Source organism: Microcaecilia unicolor, chromosome 8 (genome assembly GCF_901765095.1).
Source record: "Microcaecilia unicolor chromosome 8, aMicUni1.1, whole genome shotgun sequence".
Classification (NCBI taxonomy): domain Eukaryota; kingdom Metazoa; phylum Chordata; class Amphibia; order Gymnophiona; family Siphonopidae; genus Microcaecilia; species Microcaecilia unicolor.
In genome coordinates this window covers 61913348-61928093 of record NC_044038.1, presented here as the reverse complement: position 1 = coordinate 61928093, position 14746 = coordinate 61913348, and the positions used below count along the sequence as shown (strand labels likewise).

Here is a 14746-nt window from a genome sequence, read left to right as displayed (position 1 = left end):
AAGCATCGACTTCAGGAGCGCAGGTAACAGCTGTCCAGGGACCATCTCACGCTGGCAGCAGTGAGCCATCGAGTGGGTCTCCACCTGCCTCGAGGGCCCCTGCGGTGCAGGCCCATCGGGACCGACCTCTTTCGGACCCGACCCCAAGGAAGCCTCAACAGACCCCTGCAGCTTCCCAGCAAAAGCAAGGGACAGGCTTTTGACTGGCTCCAGGCGAGCATAGCCGACATCAAAGTGTCCGTGCCGGGCGACCTACTGGTCAGAGGGAGGTTAAAATTTTTTCACCAAGGGTGGCCTCTTGTAACCTCCGATCGGTGGGTTCTTCAAATAGTCCAGCTAGGATACTCCCTCAATTTGATATCCAAACCTCCAAATTGCCCACTGGGAGCTCAGTCTTTCACCTTCCAGCACAGACAGGTACTTGCAGAGGAACTCTCCGCCCTTCTCAGCGCCAGTGCGGTCAAGCCCGTGCCACCAGGGCAGGAAGGGCTGGGATTCTATTCCAGGTACTTTCGTGTGCAAAAGAAAACTGGGGATGCGTCCCATCCTAGACCTAAGGGCCCTGAACAAATATCTGGTGCGAGAAAAGTTCAGGATGCTTTTCCTGGGCACCCTTCCTCCCATGATTCAGGAAAATGATTGGTTATGCTCTCTGGATTTAAAGGATGCTTAAACACACATCCTGATACTTCCAGCTCATCGGAAGTATCTTTGATTCTGTCTGGGAATGCAGCACTTCCAGTACTGTGTGCTGCCTTTTGGGCTCTTTTAGATTCTAAGCTCCTTGAGCAGGGACTGTCCTTCCATGTTAAATTGTACAGCGCTGCGTAACCCTAGTAACGCTTTAGAAATGTTAAGTAGTAGTAGTAAGGTATTTACAAAATGCCTGGCAGTTGTTGCAGCGTCGCTACGCAGACTGGGAGTGCATGTCTTCCCTTATCTCGACGATTGGCTGGTGAAGAACACCTCGGAGGCAGGGGCTCTTCAGTCCATGCAGGTGACTACTCAATTACTGGAGCTGCTAGGGTTTGTGATAAATTACCCCAAGTCCCATCTTCTTCCAGTTCAGAGACTAGAATTCATAGGGGCTCTGCTGGATTCACAGACGGCTCATGCCTATCTCCCCGAGGCAAGGGCAGACGATCTTCTGTCCCTAGTTTCCTTGGCCAGAGCATCTCAGCAGATCACAGCTCGGCAGATGTTGAGACTTCTAGGCCATATGGCCTCCACAGTTCATGTGACTCCCATGGCCTGTCTTCACATGAGATCAGCTCAATGGACCCTAGCCTTCCCAGTGGTATCAAGCTGCAGGGAATCTGGAGGATGTGATCCAGCTGTCTACCAATTTTCACAATTCCCTGCATTGGTGGACGATTCGATCCAATTTGACCTTGGTACGTCCCTTTCAAATTCCTCAGCCTCAAAAAGTGCTGACAGCGGATGCATCCCTCCTGGGGTAGGGAGCCCATGTCGATAGGCTTCACACTCAAGGAGCTTGGTCCCTCCAGGAATCAGCTCTTCTCCTGGAGTTGCAAGCGGTCTGGAACGCTCTAAAGGCTTTCAGAGATCGGCTGTCCAATCAAATTATCCAAATTCAGACAATTAGGTTGCCATGTACTACATCAACAAGCAGGGGGGCACAGGATCTCGCCCCCTGTGTCAGGAAGCTGTCCAGATGTGGCTTTGGGCTCGCCGGTACGGTATGTTTCTCCAAGCCATGTATCTGGCAGGTGTAAACAGTCTGGTCGACAGGTTGAGCAGGATAATGCAACCTCACGAATGGTGTCTCATCTCGAGAGTGGTAAGCAAGATCTTCCAAGCGTGGGGTTCCCACTTGGTGGATCTTTTTGGCACTCGGATCAATCACAAGGTCCCTCAGTTCTGTTCCAGACTTCAGGCCCATGGCAGACTAGCGTCAGATGCCTTTCTCCTTCATTGGGGGAAGGGCCTCCTGTATGCATATCCTCCCATACCTTTGGTGGGGAAGACTTTGCTGAAACTCAAGCAAGACCGCGGAACCATGATTCTCATCGCTCCCGTCTGGCCGCGTCAGATTTGGTTTCTTCTTCTGGAGTTGTCCTCCGAAGAACAGTGGAGATTGGAGTGTTTTCCAACCCTCATCACTCAGAACAAGGGGACGCTTCTGCATCCCAACCTCCAGTCTCTGGCTCTCACGGCCTGCATTTTGAGAACGTAGACTTCGCTTCCTTGGGTCTTTCTGAGGGTGTCTCCCAAGTCTTGCTTGCTTCCAGGAAAGATTCAACGAAGAGGTGTTACTCTTTTAAATGGAGGAGGTTTGCTGTCTGGTTTGACAGCCAAGGCCCTAGATCCTCGTTCTTGTCCTACACAGACCCTGCTTGAATACCTTCTACACTTGTCAGAGTCTGGTCTAAAGACCAACTCAGTAAGAGTTCATCTTAGTGATATTAGTGCTTATCATTATCACGTGGAAGGTAAGCCTATCTCTGGACAGCCTTTAGTTCGCTTCATGAGAGGTTTGCTTTTGTCAAAGCCCCCTGTCAAGCCTCCTACAGTGTCATGGGATCTCACCCAGCTGATGAAACCTCCTTTTGAGCCACTGAATTCCTGCCATCTGAAGTATTTGTCCTGGAAGGTCATTTTCTTGGTGGCTGTTACTTCAGCTAGTAGAGTCAGTGAGCTCCGAGCCTTGGTAGCTCATGCTCCATATACTAAATTTCATCATAACAGAGTAGTCCTCCGCACCCACCCTAAGTTCTTGCCGAAGATGGTGTCGGAGTTCCATCTGAACCAGTCAATAGTCTTGCCAACATTTTTTCCCCGTCCTCATACCTGCCCTGCTGAACGTCAGTTGCATACATTGGACTGCAAGAGAGCATTGGCCTTCTATGTGGAGCGGACAAGCCCTTTCAGACAGTCTGCCCAAATGTTTGTTTCTTTTGATCCCAACAGGAAGGGAGTGGCTGTCGGGAAACGCACCATTTCAAATTGGCTAGCAGATTGCATCTCCTTCACTTATGCCCAAGCTGGGCTGACTCTTGAGGGTCATGTCACGGCTCATAGTGTTAGAGCCATGGCAGCGTCAGTGGCCCACTTGAAGTCAGCCACTATTGAAGAGATTTGCAAGGCTGCAACGTGGTCATCAGTCCACACATTCACATCTCATTACTGCCTTCAGCAGGATACCTGACACGACAGTCGGTTTGGGGTTTAGAATCCAACTCCACCCCCCTAGGCCCATTTTTATTCTGTTGCAGGCTGCACTCTGTTAGATGTTCCTTTGTAGGTCAATTTTTGTTATGTCCTCGCTGTTGCGAGGCCCAATTGACCCTGTTGTTTTGAGTGAGCCTGGGGGCTAGGGATACCCCATCAGTGAGTACAAGCAGCCTGCTTGTCCTCGGAGAAAGCGAAGTTACTTACCTGTAGCAGGCATTCTCCGAGTACAGCAGGCTGATTGTTCTCACCAACCCGCCCGCCTCCCCTTTGAAGTTGTTCCTTTCTTTGGTTTTGCTTTATAACTTAACGAAAGTGGGGTTCTCGCATGACGGACGGGAAGATGGCCGTGCGTGTGCGGTAGCTGGCCCGCGCGCTCAAAGACTCTATCAAACTCTGTTGCTAGGAAGATTTTCCGGACCTGGGGCTGCCGTGGACATCACCCATCAGTGAGAACAATCAGCCTGCTGTCCTCTGAGAATACCTGCTACAGGTAAGTAACTTCACTTTATTAAATATCTTAGTAGAGAGCATCTTATATTAGATCATAAGTTTATCCATTTCTGTTCTTCTTTTATTTATTTCTCACTAGTTGCCACAGGTTAGGTGACCAGACTGATTGATGACTGTAGACCAAGGGTCCTCAACTCTGGTGCTTCAGGGTTTCAAACATATCTGGCTTTGAGTATGCAGATAAAGATATACAAGCTGGTGAATATTCATTGTGGGTATCCTGAAAAACACACATGTTTGCAGCCCTCTTTCAAAATTCTTTCTTTAGATATCACAGTTGTCATTAAATGCATTTACGTGGAAACCTGAAACTCTGCTGTGATTTCTAAAACAAAGAAATAATGACAATTTAAAATGAAATGAAGTATATAAAAGAATCTTTTCCAGGAATAATGAAGGAGAAATTGAATCATGTATATTGCTATAGGCGTATAGGGGAACCTGATGTGTTACGGATGGTTAAGAATATTTGCTCTCTATGTCTCTGATTTGTTGTAGCCTTCTCAAAATGTTAATAAACATTTATTGTGGGAAAAAAAAGGAACAAAATGACTGCTAATATAAATATTACTACCTTTGCTTATTTGTTGTTGCCATTTATACAATAAATATTTACTTGTATGGAAAAAAGAAAAGAATCTTTTCTAACAGCTTTGCGTTGTATTCATTTCAGGGCTGCCAAGGTGACAGTAAAAACGCCAAGAAAAAGAACAATAAAAAGACCAACAAGAATAAGAGCAGCATGAGCCGAGCTAACAAGAAGAAACCCAGCATGCCCAATGTGTCCAATGACCTGTCCCAGAAACTCTATGCTACTATGGAGAAGCATAAAGAGGTACTCTGTTTCCATAAATAGACAAAACCGTAAGCTTGTATATGTCCATACATTTATATTAGTCTTTTTTTTTTTTTAATCAGGTGTAGTTACAGAATTCAAAATATACAGTTGTATACAGATGTTTAGGGAGCCCCTGGTCAAATTGTATGTTTCAACAAATCCTTAAGTAGACTGAAGCTGAGAAAACCTCTACATGGAACAAAAGTACACGCAATATCTTTATGCAAATGTTTTTTACTTTATTAATTTTGAAAACTTTTGTATACACTATGTAAAACAGTGCATCCTGGTATAACACATTCAACTTGATACAAAATGACAATGATACCCCTTTTACATCTGGAATACAATTTATGCACAGTTACTATTTATTTGGTGTTTTTAACAGATTGAAAATGAAGATAAATTTGGCAGATACAAAAATTTGGACACTATTCCAGTTGATTCATTAAACTTTTTGGGTGTTACTGACAAAACGAAAAAAGTAGTAATGACTCAGTAGGCCTAGAATTGTTGAGGATGGGAGAGCATAGTCCCCAGGTAAAGAGCCCTCAGGGCAACTAAAATGATAGTGGGGATGGGATGACTTCACTAAGAAGAAAGACTAAGAAGGCTAGGGCTTTTCAGCTTGGAGAAGAGATGGCTAGGGGGAGACATGATAGAGGTATCTCTCTATATAAAAAGCAACACCAACGTTCTATGAAGCCTCCAGCCGGAAGTGTGAAGGGGGCGAGATATCCGGTTTCCCTTTGAGTGTCTGCCCCGCCGTCTCTGTAACACAGTCAGTGAAGGAAAACAGCAGAGCACGAAATCAAATCGCTGGCTCTGTAACAGTGAAGGACTCAGAGGGGGGAAGGGAGAGAGGGCAGGGACGCACACACTCCCACATGCACACAGAAGAAAACATTGCTAGCCCCCGTTTCATTTGCATCAGAAACGGGGCTTTTTTACTAGTATAAAATAATGAGTAGAATAGAACAGGTGGATGTGAAGCGTCTGTTCACGCTTTCCAAAAATACTGGGACTAGGGAGCATGCGATGAAACTACAGTGTAGTAAATTTAAAACAAAAAGGAGAAAATGTTTCTTCACCCAAAGCATAATTAAACTCTGGAACATGATGAAGGCGGTTAGCTTAGCAGAGTTTAAAAAGGGGTTAGACGGTTTCCTAAAGGATCAATCAAGAGATTGGTTTGGGTTTAGTGGCAGACACAGGGATGTGGTCCACAGAGAGCTATGACTGGAACATAGTTATACCGGGCTATAAACTATTTAGGAAGGACAGTGTTGACTAAAAGGGACCCAAATTTTTTCACCTACCTTATTTGCTATGTTTTCAAATTTTGAATCTTTAGAAAGCTTCCAATAAGAGGCCTCTTTACTAATACATAGTAAAATAGTGATTTGTACACTAATCTCACTGTGAGGAAGTTTACAGCATTCATGAATTGAGATGCCTGTGCCACAGTTATTGAATCCCCCTGTAAATTTATTTGTACCGTAGGTTTATTGAATACTGCAGTATAGTTTATTTTGTATTACTGCAACTAGGAATATTGTGCGTTTCTGGCTGCAGCAATACAAAGATGGTGTGCTCAGGCCTGTGCTGAAAAAATAGAAGATACTGGGAGATTCATGGAGAAATTATTGTTAAACACACACTAACCCAAATGATTCACCAACAATATATGACGTATGTAAAGCCTCAATAAGTTACCACACAGAACAGAAGGAAAAAAGCCTCATATAGCTCTGACTAAAAAGTCTAAACAAGCTTCAAATCATCATTGGCATAAAAAAAATCTTCCATCTGCTATCATTTGTTATTTATAATCCTAAAAACGTTTACTCAAAAATTCTGAATCCATACAGGAAGTAATATCTGTGCTATTGAAACTCTAGTCCATATCCAATGGTGGCCACCATTTTGCCTTGCTGCTTCACAGTTCCATGAACATGTTTAAATTTTAAGGTGCACTCATCATGCGTGAGAGAAGTTAGCCATGATCCCAACATGCCATGTACAGGCATTCATGAAGCTTCTGAATAAAAAAACAAAGCCTTCAACTTCCTTTCTTAAGGATGTGGAAAGGGACCAGCATGAGTCTTGAAGGGTGTTCACCCAGCAGACCATTGGGGCTGTCAGATACCATGGTCCTCCACTTCCCCAAGTAATTTAGAGGCTAATGTGACAGGGGAAGCTGATGACAGTAAAAAGAAAAGCAACAGATGCTTGTCTTCTCCTTTCACTCCTCAGACAAGGAATCAAGCTACTTACAGAAGGAGTTGGGTAGAAAGGTAAAATGTTTTTCTTATTGTCTTCTCCAGACCATTCCCTACAAGTGGGTAATATGCACTCCAGCCAGCAGAGGGAGACTGAGAATTATTGAACAGTGCTCCTGTATAAGGGATTGTGCATCCCTGACCTGCTCAGTATTTCTCAGTCTCCCAGCAGAGGTAGGTGCTGTGCAACCCTGCTTCATGTTTTTGGTGGATGCGCTGGTTTTGGACCCTTGGTTTTAGTTAGGTTTACAGGTTCCCTTTAGGGATCTTGCTTAGTGGTTTAGTAAAAGAAAAGGAACAAAAAGAAATCTCCTTGGGAGAGGAACAGCTGCATTGGTCTCGGTCTCTTGGCCCCTGTGCCTCTTTTGGGGGGTGTACACTCTGGGCTCCGGGTCCCCCTCCCCCTTCTCCTGCTACAGTCCTGGTGCTCAGATAATATGGATCCTATCTTCAGATCCTATCATTTGCAGGATTCTCCCACCAAATTAGTCCAGGGATAGAAATCACTAGAGTATTCTGCAGAGCCTTAATTAGAAGAAGCAGATCAACTGGCTAGCCCACTGAAGCCTGGTGAAATCAATGAGGCTCCCTATGAAGTAGCAACCTCAGATAATATGGGGGGTGTGGACAATTCCAAAATCTTTGAATCACATAAACTGGAAGATATATCTTATCCGAAGTTCCTACAAAAATTAACAAAAGCACTTTCCTTTACCTTACTGGAGGTACAGTTTGATAGACATGACTTAATACTATTCTGCAGTCAGTGACCTCTCAGCAGGTGGCAGTCAACTTGCCAATTATATCTTCCAGGAATTTCATCTGAAAATATAACAGACCCCTCCCCCTACCAAAGCTACCTCTAGGAGATTGGAAGTCAAATACAAATAAAAGTGCAACTAACTCAAGGTTGACCTCTGTCATGATACTTCAAGCTCATACTTGCCTGCTCCAGGAAAATGTCAGTTTCCTCCTGTAGTCCTGTACATTAGAACTTGTTCCAGTTCAGAAAAGGAATGAAGGCTTCTGCTCCAGGTATTTAACGATCACCAAGAAGAGAGGAGGATTTCATACCATATTAGATCTCATGAACATCTCTATTCCTCTGAAAGAAAAAAGTTCAAGATGAACACCCTTCCTTCCGTGATGGATATTAGCTGTGCTCACTAGATCACAAAGGTGCTTATACACATATGCTGATTTTTTCATGTTGAAGAAAATAACTCCAGTTCCTTCTGCATACAGCCCATCATCCATGTAAAATTTTTGCAGTGGTGGCTGCTCATCGTGGGGCCCTTTTACTAAGGCATGTAGGCGCCTACGAGCGTCCAGCATGCACCAAATTAGAACTACCGCCCGGCTACCACGTGCCCCGGGCGGTAATTCCATTTTTGATGTGTGCCCAGTTCCCAAAACATGTGGTAGAAAATATTTTCTACAGCATGGCGCTTACCCAGCGGTAATCAGCAGTTTCTCCGAGGACAAGCAGGCTGCTTGTTCTCACTGATGGGTGACGTCCACGGCAGCCCCTCCAATCGGAATCTTCACTAGCAAAGGCCTTTGCTAGTCCTCGCGCGCCAATGCGCACCGCGCATGCGCGGCCGTCTTCCCGCCCGAAACCGGCTTGTGCCGGCCAGTCTTCTTTTCTCCGCGCTCGGTACGGTTGTGCTTTACCGTTCGTGCCCCGAAAAGTCGGCCTCGCGCGTCGTTTTTCGACTATTTTCTGTGAGAAATCCAGAAAGTGTTTGGATTAACCATTTTTGGTTTTTCCCTTCCTCTACTTCGAGTTTTTTCGCCCCGTTAAGTTTTCTTTCGTCGTCGGGGTAGGCCTTACTTAGGCCCCGGTCGAAATTTCCCTTTTTTCTGTGCCAAATTTCGCCATTTCGTCTTTCGATTTCGCCGGCGTGATTTTTCCGCCCATGACATCGAAGCCTTCCAGCGGCTTCAAGAAGTGCACCCAGTGCGCCCGGGTAATCTCGCTCACTGACAGGCACGCGTCGTGTCTTCAGTGTCTGGGGGCTGGGCACCGCCCTCAGGCCTGTAGTCTGTGTTCCCTTTTGCAAAGGCGGACTCAGGTAGCGAGGTTAGCCCAGTGGAACATTTTGTTCTCGGGCTCTTCGGGGGTATCGAGTGCATCGACGTCTTCAGTGTCCAGACCTTCAACCTCGGCGGCCAGTACATCGAGTGCATCGAGGCATCGGCCCTCTGCATCGGCGCCGAGACATCGGACAGCTGCATCGACGTCGGTGGTACCGGGACCTCGTCTGCTGATGTCGTTGGACGGTGGTGCTTCGTCTGGACTGCAGGTGAGGGCTGTCCATTCCCCTGCTGGTGGCGGTGAGCCTTCGGGTGGGTCTCCCCCTACCCTGAGGGCTCCTGCGGTACAGCCCCCCCGAGACCGACCTTCTTCGATCTCGGCCCCGAGGAAGCGACGGCTGGATTCTACGTCCTCCTCGTCGGTACCGGGAAGCTCCGGTGACATGCTTCGCCCCAAGAAGTCCAAGAAGCATCGTCACCGGTCCCCTTCCCATGTCGATACCGAGAGCTCTGGGTCGCCGAAGGAGTCGGTACCCAGCAGGCATCGGCACCGAGAGGACCGCTCACCCTCTGTTCAGGAGGTGTCGATGCGCTCCACTCTGGACAGCCCGGAACAGCCTCCACGCCCGGAACAGGTTCTGACGTCGACGCCTGCATCGACCTCCATGCCTTTCTCTGCAGCCGCTCTGAACAAGAGCCTCCGGGCCGTTCTCCCAGAGATTCTGGGAGAGCTGCTGCGCCCTACCCCTCCGGTACCGGCGGTGCTTGCGCCACCGGTACTGTCGAGCGTGGCGCCGGCTGGCCCATCGCCCGAGGTGAGGTCTCCGGCGTCGGTGCCGCGTGCGGTACCGGCTGCCGTCGCCTCCCAGGAAGGCTCCCCGACTACGTCGGCGGAGGGAGCTTCGCCGATGCGGGCGAGGGAGTCTACCTCTCGACGCCCCCATCGTGGACGTGGCTCCATGGAGTCGAGTCGGGCACGGTTGCAGACACAGGTCCGTGAACTTGTGTCTGACACCGAGGGTGAGGCCTCGTGGGAAGAGGAAGAAGACCCCAGATATTTCTCTGACGAGGAGTCTGAGGGTCTTCCTTCCGATCCCACTCCCTCTCCTGAAAGACAGCTTTCCCCTCCTGAGAGTCTGTCTTTCGCTTCCTTTGTCCGGGAGATGTCTAAGGCCATCCCCTTCCCGGTGGTTGTGGAGGACGAGCCCAGGGCTGAAATGTTTGAGCTCCTGGACTATCCTTCTCCACCTAAGGAAGCGTCCACTGTTCCCTTGCACCATGTCCTAAAAAAGACATTGCTTGCGAACTGGACCAAGCCTTTAACTAATCCCCACATCCCCAAGAAGATTGAGTCCCAGTACCGGATCCATGGGGACCCAGATCTGATGCGCACTCAGTTGCCTCATGATTCTGGAGTTGTGGATCTGGCCCTAAAGAAGGCTAAGAGTTCTAGGGAGCATGCTTCGGCGCCCCCGGGCAAGGACTCTAGAACCTTAGACTCCTTTGGGAGGAAGGCCTACCATTCTTCTATGCTCGTGGCCAAAATCCAGTCTTACCAGCTCTACACGAGCATACACATGCGGAACAATGTGCGGCAGTTGGCGGGCTTGGTTGATGCGCTTCCCCCTGAGCAAGCCAAGCCATTTCAGGAGGTGGTCAGGCAGCTGAAGGCGTGCAGAAAATTCCTGGCCAGAGGGGTGTATGACACCTTTGATGTTGCGTCCAGGGCCGCTGCTCAAGGTGTGGTGATGCGCAGGCTCTCATGGCTGCGTGCCTCCGACCTGGAGAATAGAATCCAGCAGCGGATTGCGGACTCGCCTTGCCGTGCGGATAACATTTTTGGAGAGAAAGTCGAACAGGTGGTAGAGCAGCTCCACCAGCGGGACACCGCATTCGACAAGTTCTCCCGCCGGCAGCCTTCAGCCTCTACCTCTACAGGTAGAAGATTTTTTTGGGGAAGGAAGACTGTTCCCTACTCTTCTGGCAAGCGTAGGTACAATCCTCCTTCTCGACAGCCTGCGGCCCAGGCTAAGCCCCAGCGCGCTCGCTCTCGTCAGCAGCGTGCGCCTCAGCAAGGCCCCTCGGCTCCCCAGCAAAAGCAAGGGACGGGCTTTTGACTGGCTCCAGCAGAGCATAGCCGACATCCAAGTGTCAGTGCCGGGCGACCTGCCAGTCGGAGGGAGGTTGAAAGCTTTTCACCAAAGGTGGCCTCTCATAACCTCCGATCAGTGGGTTCTCCAAATAGTCCGGCAAGGATACACCCTCAATTTGGCCTCAAAACCTCCAAATTGTCCACCGGGAGCTCAGTCTTACAGCTTCCAGCACAAGCAGGTACTTGCAGAGGAACTCTCCGCCCTTCTCAGCGCCAATGCGGTCGAGCCCGTGCCATCCGGGCAAGAAGGGCTGGGATTCTATTCCAGGTACTTCCTTGTGGAAAAGAAAACAGGGGGGATGCGTCCCATCCTAGACCTAAGGGCCCTGAACAAATATCTGGTCAAAGAAAAGTTCAGGATGCTTTCCCTGGGCACCCTCCTTCCCATGATTCAGGAAAACGATTGGCTATGCTCTCTGGACTTGAAGGATGCCTACACACACATCCCGATACTGCCAGCTCACAGACAGTATCTGCGATTTCAGCTGGGCACACGTCACTTCCAGTACTGTGTGCTACCCTTTGGGCTCGCCTCTGCGCCCAGGGTGTTCACAAAGTGCTTGGCTGTAGTAGCAGCGGCACTTCGCAGGCTGGGGGTGCACGTGTTCCCATATCTCGACGATTGGCTGGTGAAGAACACATCCGAGGCAGGAGCCCTGCAGTCCATGCAGATGACTATTCTCCTCCTGGAGCTACTGGGGTTTGTGATAAATTATCCAAAGTCCCATCTTCTCCCAGTTCAGAGACTCGAATTCATAGGAGCTCTGCTGGATTCTCGGACGGCTCGCGCCTATCTCCCAGAGACGAGAGCCAACAACTTGTTGTCCCTCGTCTCGCGGGTGCGAGCGTCACAGCAGATCACAGCTCAGCAGATGTTGAGATTGCTAGGCCACATTGCCTCCACAGTCCATGTGACTCCCATGGCCCGCCTTCACATGAGATCTGCTCAATGGACCCTAGCTTCGCAGTGGTTCCAGGCTGCTGGGGATCTAGAATACGTAGTCCACCTGTCCACGAGTTTTCTCGAATCCCTGTATTGGTGGACGATTTGGTCCAATTTGACTCTGGGACGTCCTTTCCAAATTCCTCAGCCACAAAAAGTGCTGACCACGGATGCGTCTCTCCTGGGGTGGGGAGCTCATGTCGATGGGCTTCACACCCAAGGAAGCTGGTCCCTCCAGGAACGCGATCTGCAGATCAATCTTCTGGAGTTGCGAGCGATCTGGAACGCTCTGAAGGCTTTCAGAGATCGGCTGTCCCACCAAATTATCCAAATTCAGACAGACAACCAGGTTGCCATGTACTACGTCAACAAGCAGGGGGGCACCGGATCTCGCCCCCTGTGTCAGGAAGCCGTCAGCATGTGGCTATGGGCTCGCCGTCACGGCATGGTGCTTCAAGCCACATATCTGGCAGGCGTAAACAACAGTCTGGCCGACAGGATTATGCAACCTCACGAGTGGTCGCTCAATTCCCGTGTAGTGCGACAGATCTTCCAGGCGTGGGGCACCCCCTTGGTAGACCTCTTCGCATCTCGAGCCAACCACAAAGTCCCTCAGTTCTGTTCCAGGCTTCAGGCCCACGGCAGACTGGCATCGGATGCCTTCCTCCTGGATTGGGGGGAGGGTCTGCTGTATGCTTATCCTCCCATACCTCTGGTGGGGAAGACTTTGTTGAAACTCAAGCGAGACTGAGGCACCATGATTCTGATTGCGCCTTTTTGGCCGCGTCAGATCTGGTTCCCTCTTCTTCTGGAGTTGTCCTCCGAAGAACCGTGGAGATTGGAGTGTTTTCCGACCCTCATCACGCAGGACGAAGGGGCGCTTCTGCATCCCAGCCTCCGGTCCCTGGCTCTCACGGCCTGGATGTTGAGAGCGTAGACTTTGCCTCTTTGGGTCTGTCAGAGGGTGTCTCCCGTATCTTGCTTGCTTCCAGGAAAGATTCCACTAAGAGGAGTTACTTCTTTCTATGGAGGAGGTTTGCCGTCTGGTGTGACAGGAAGGCCCTAGATCCTCGCTCTTGTCCTACACAGACCCTGCTTGAATACCTTCTGCACCTGTCTGAGTCTGGTCTCAAGACCAACTCTGTAAGGGTTCACCTTAGTGCAATCAGTGCATACCATTACCGTGTGGAAGGTAAGCCGATCTCAGGACAGCCTTTAGTTGTTCGCTTCATGAGAGGTTTGCTTTTGTCAAAGCCCCCTGTCAAGCCTCCTACAGTGTCATGGGATCTCAATGTCGTTCTCACCCAGCTGATGAAACCTCCTTTTGAGCCACTGAATTCCTGCCATCTGAAGTACTTGACCTGGAAGGTCATTTTCTTGGTGGCAGTTACTTCAGCTCGTAGAGTCAGTGAGCTTCAGGCCCTGGTAGCCCAGGCCCCTTACACCAAATTTCATCATAACAGAGTAGTCCTCCGCACTCACCCTAAGTTCTTGCCAAAGGTTGTGTCGGAGTTCCATCTGAACCAGTCAATTGTCTTGCCAACATTCTTTCCCCGTCCTCATTCCTGCCCTGCTGAACGTCAGCTGCACACATTGGACTGCAAGAGAGCATTGGCCTTCTACCTGGAGCGGACACAGCCCAACAGACAGTCCGCCCAATTGTTTGTTTCTTTTGATCCCAATAGGAGGGGAGTGGCTGTGGGGAAACGCACCATATCCAATTGGCTAGCAGATTGCATTTCCTTCACTTACGCCCAGGCTGGGCTGGCTCTTGAGGGTCATGTCACGGCTCATAATGTTAGAGCCATGGCAGCGTCGGTAGCCCACTTGAAGTCAGCCACCATTGAAGAGATCTGCAAAGCTGCGACGTGGTCATCTGTCCACACATTCACATCTCATTACTGCCTACAGCAGGATACCCGACGCGACAGTCGGTTCGGGCAGTCAGTTCTTCAGAACCTGTTTGGGCTTTAGGATCCAACTCCACCCCCCAAGGTCCCTGTTTGTTCTGTTCCAGGCTGCACTCTCAGTTTGTTGGTAAATTTTTTAGGTCAATCTCAGTTATGTGCTCGCCGTTGCGAGGCCCAATTGACCATGGTTGTTGTTTTGAGTGAGCCTGGGGGCTAGGGATACCCCATCAGTGAGAACAAGCAGCCTGCTTGTCCTCGGAGAAAGCGAATGCTACATACCTGTAGAAGGTATTCTCCGAGGACAGCAGGCTGATTGTTCTCACAAACCCGCCCGCCTCCCCTTTGGAGTTGTGTCTTCCCTTGTCTTTGTTTTGCTACATATGAGACTGGCCGGCACAAGCCGGTTTCGGGCGGGAAGACGGCCGCGCATGCGCGGTGCGCATTGGCGCGCAAGGACTAGCAAAGGCCTTTGCTAGTGAAGATTCCGATTGGAGGGGCTGCCGTGGACGTCACCCATCAGTGAGAACAATCAGCCTGCTGTCCTCGGAGAATACCTTCTACAGGTATGTAGCATTCGCTTTACACGTGCTGGCCACTTACCACCTGGTTAGCGCATGAGACCTTACCATTGTCAGTGGGTAGCGGTAAGGTCTCAGGCCAAAAATGGGCACGTGCTGGTTTTAATTTTGCTGCATGTCCATTTTCAGCCACAAAAAAAAAAAAAAAAGACTTTTCCAGGCGTGCAGAAAAATTGACCTGCGCGCATCCAAACCACGTGCCTACACCAGCGCAGGCCACTTTATAGGCGTGCTTTAGTAAAAGGGCCTCCTAGTTTTTCCATACCTTGATGACTGGCTTCTGGTAGCTTCCTCAGAGATA

At 49.5% G+C, this 14746-nt stretch overlaps 1 protein-coding gene across 1 annotated transcript in view; it reads left to right on the top strand.

Annotated features, from left to right (window-relative positions):
* Window positions 1-14746, top strand: part of CREBBP (CREB binding protein) — an 846007-nt gene that overhangs the window by 810648 nt on the left and 20613 nt on the right. The window contains exon 29 of the mRNA XM_030211575.1: window positions 4379-4540. Within this exon, the coding sequence (XP_030067435.1) occupies window positions 4379-4540 (162 nt within the window). The remainder of the gene's footprint in view (window positions 1-4378; window positions 4541-14746) is intronic.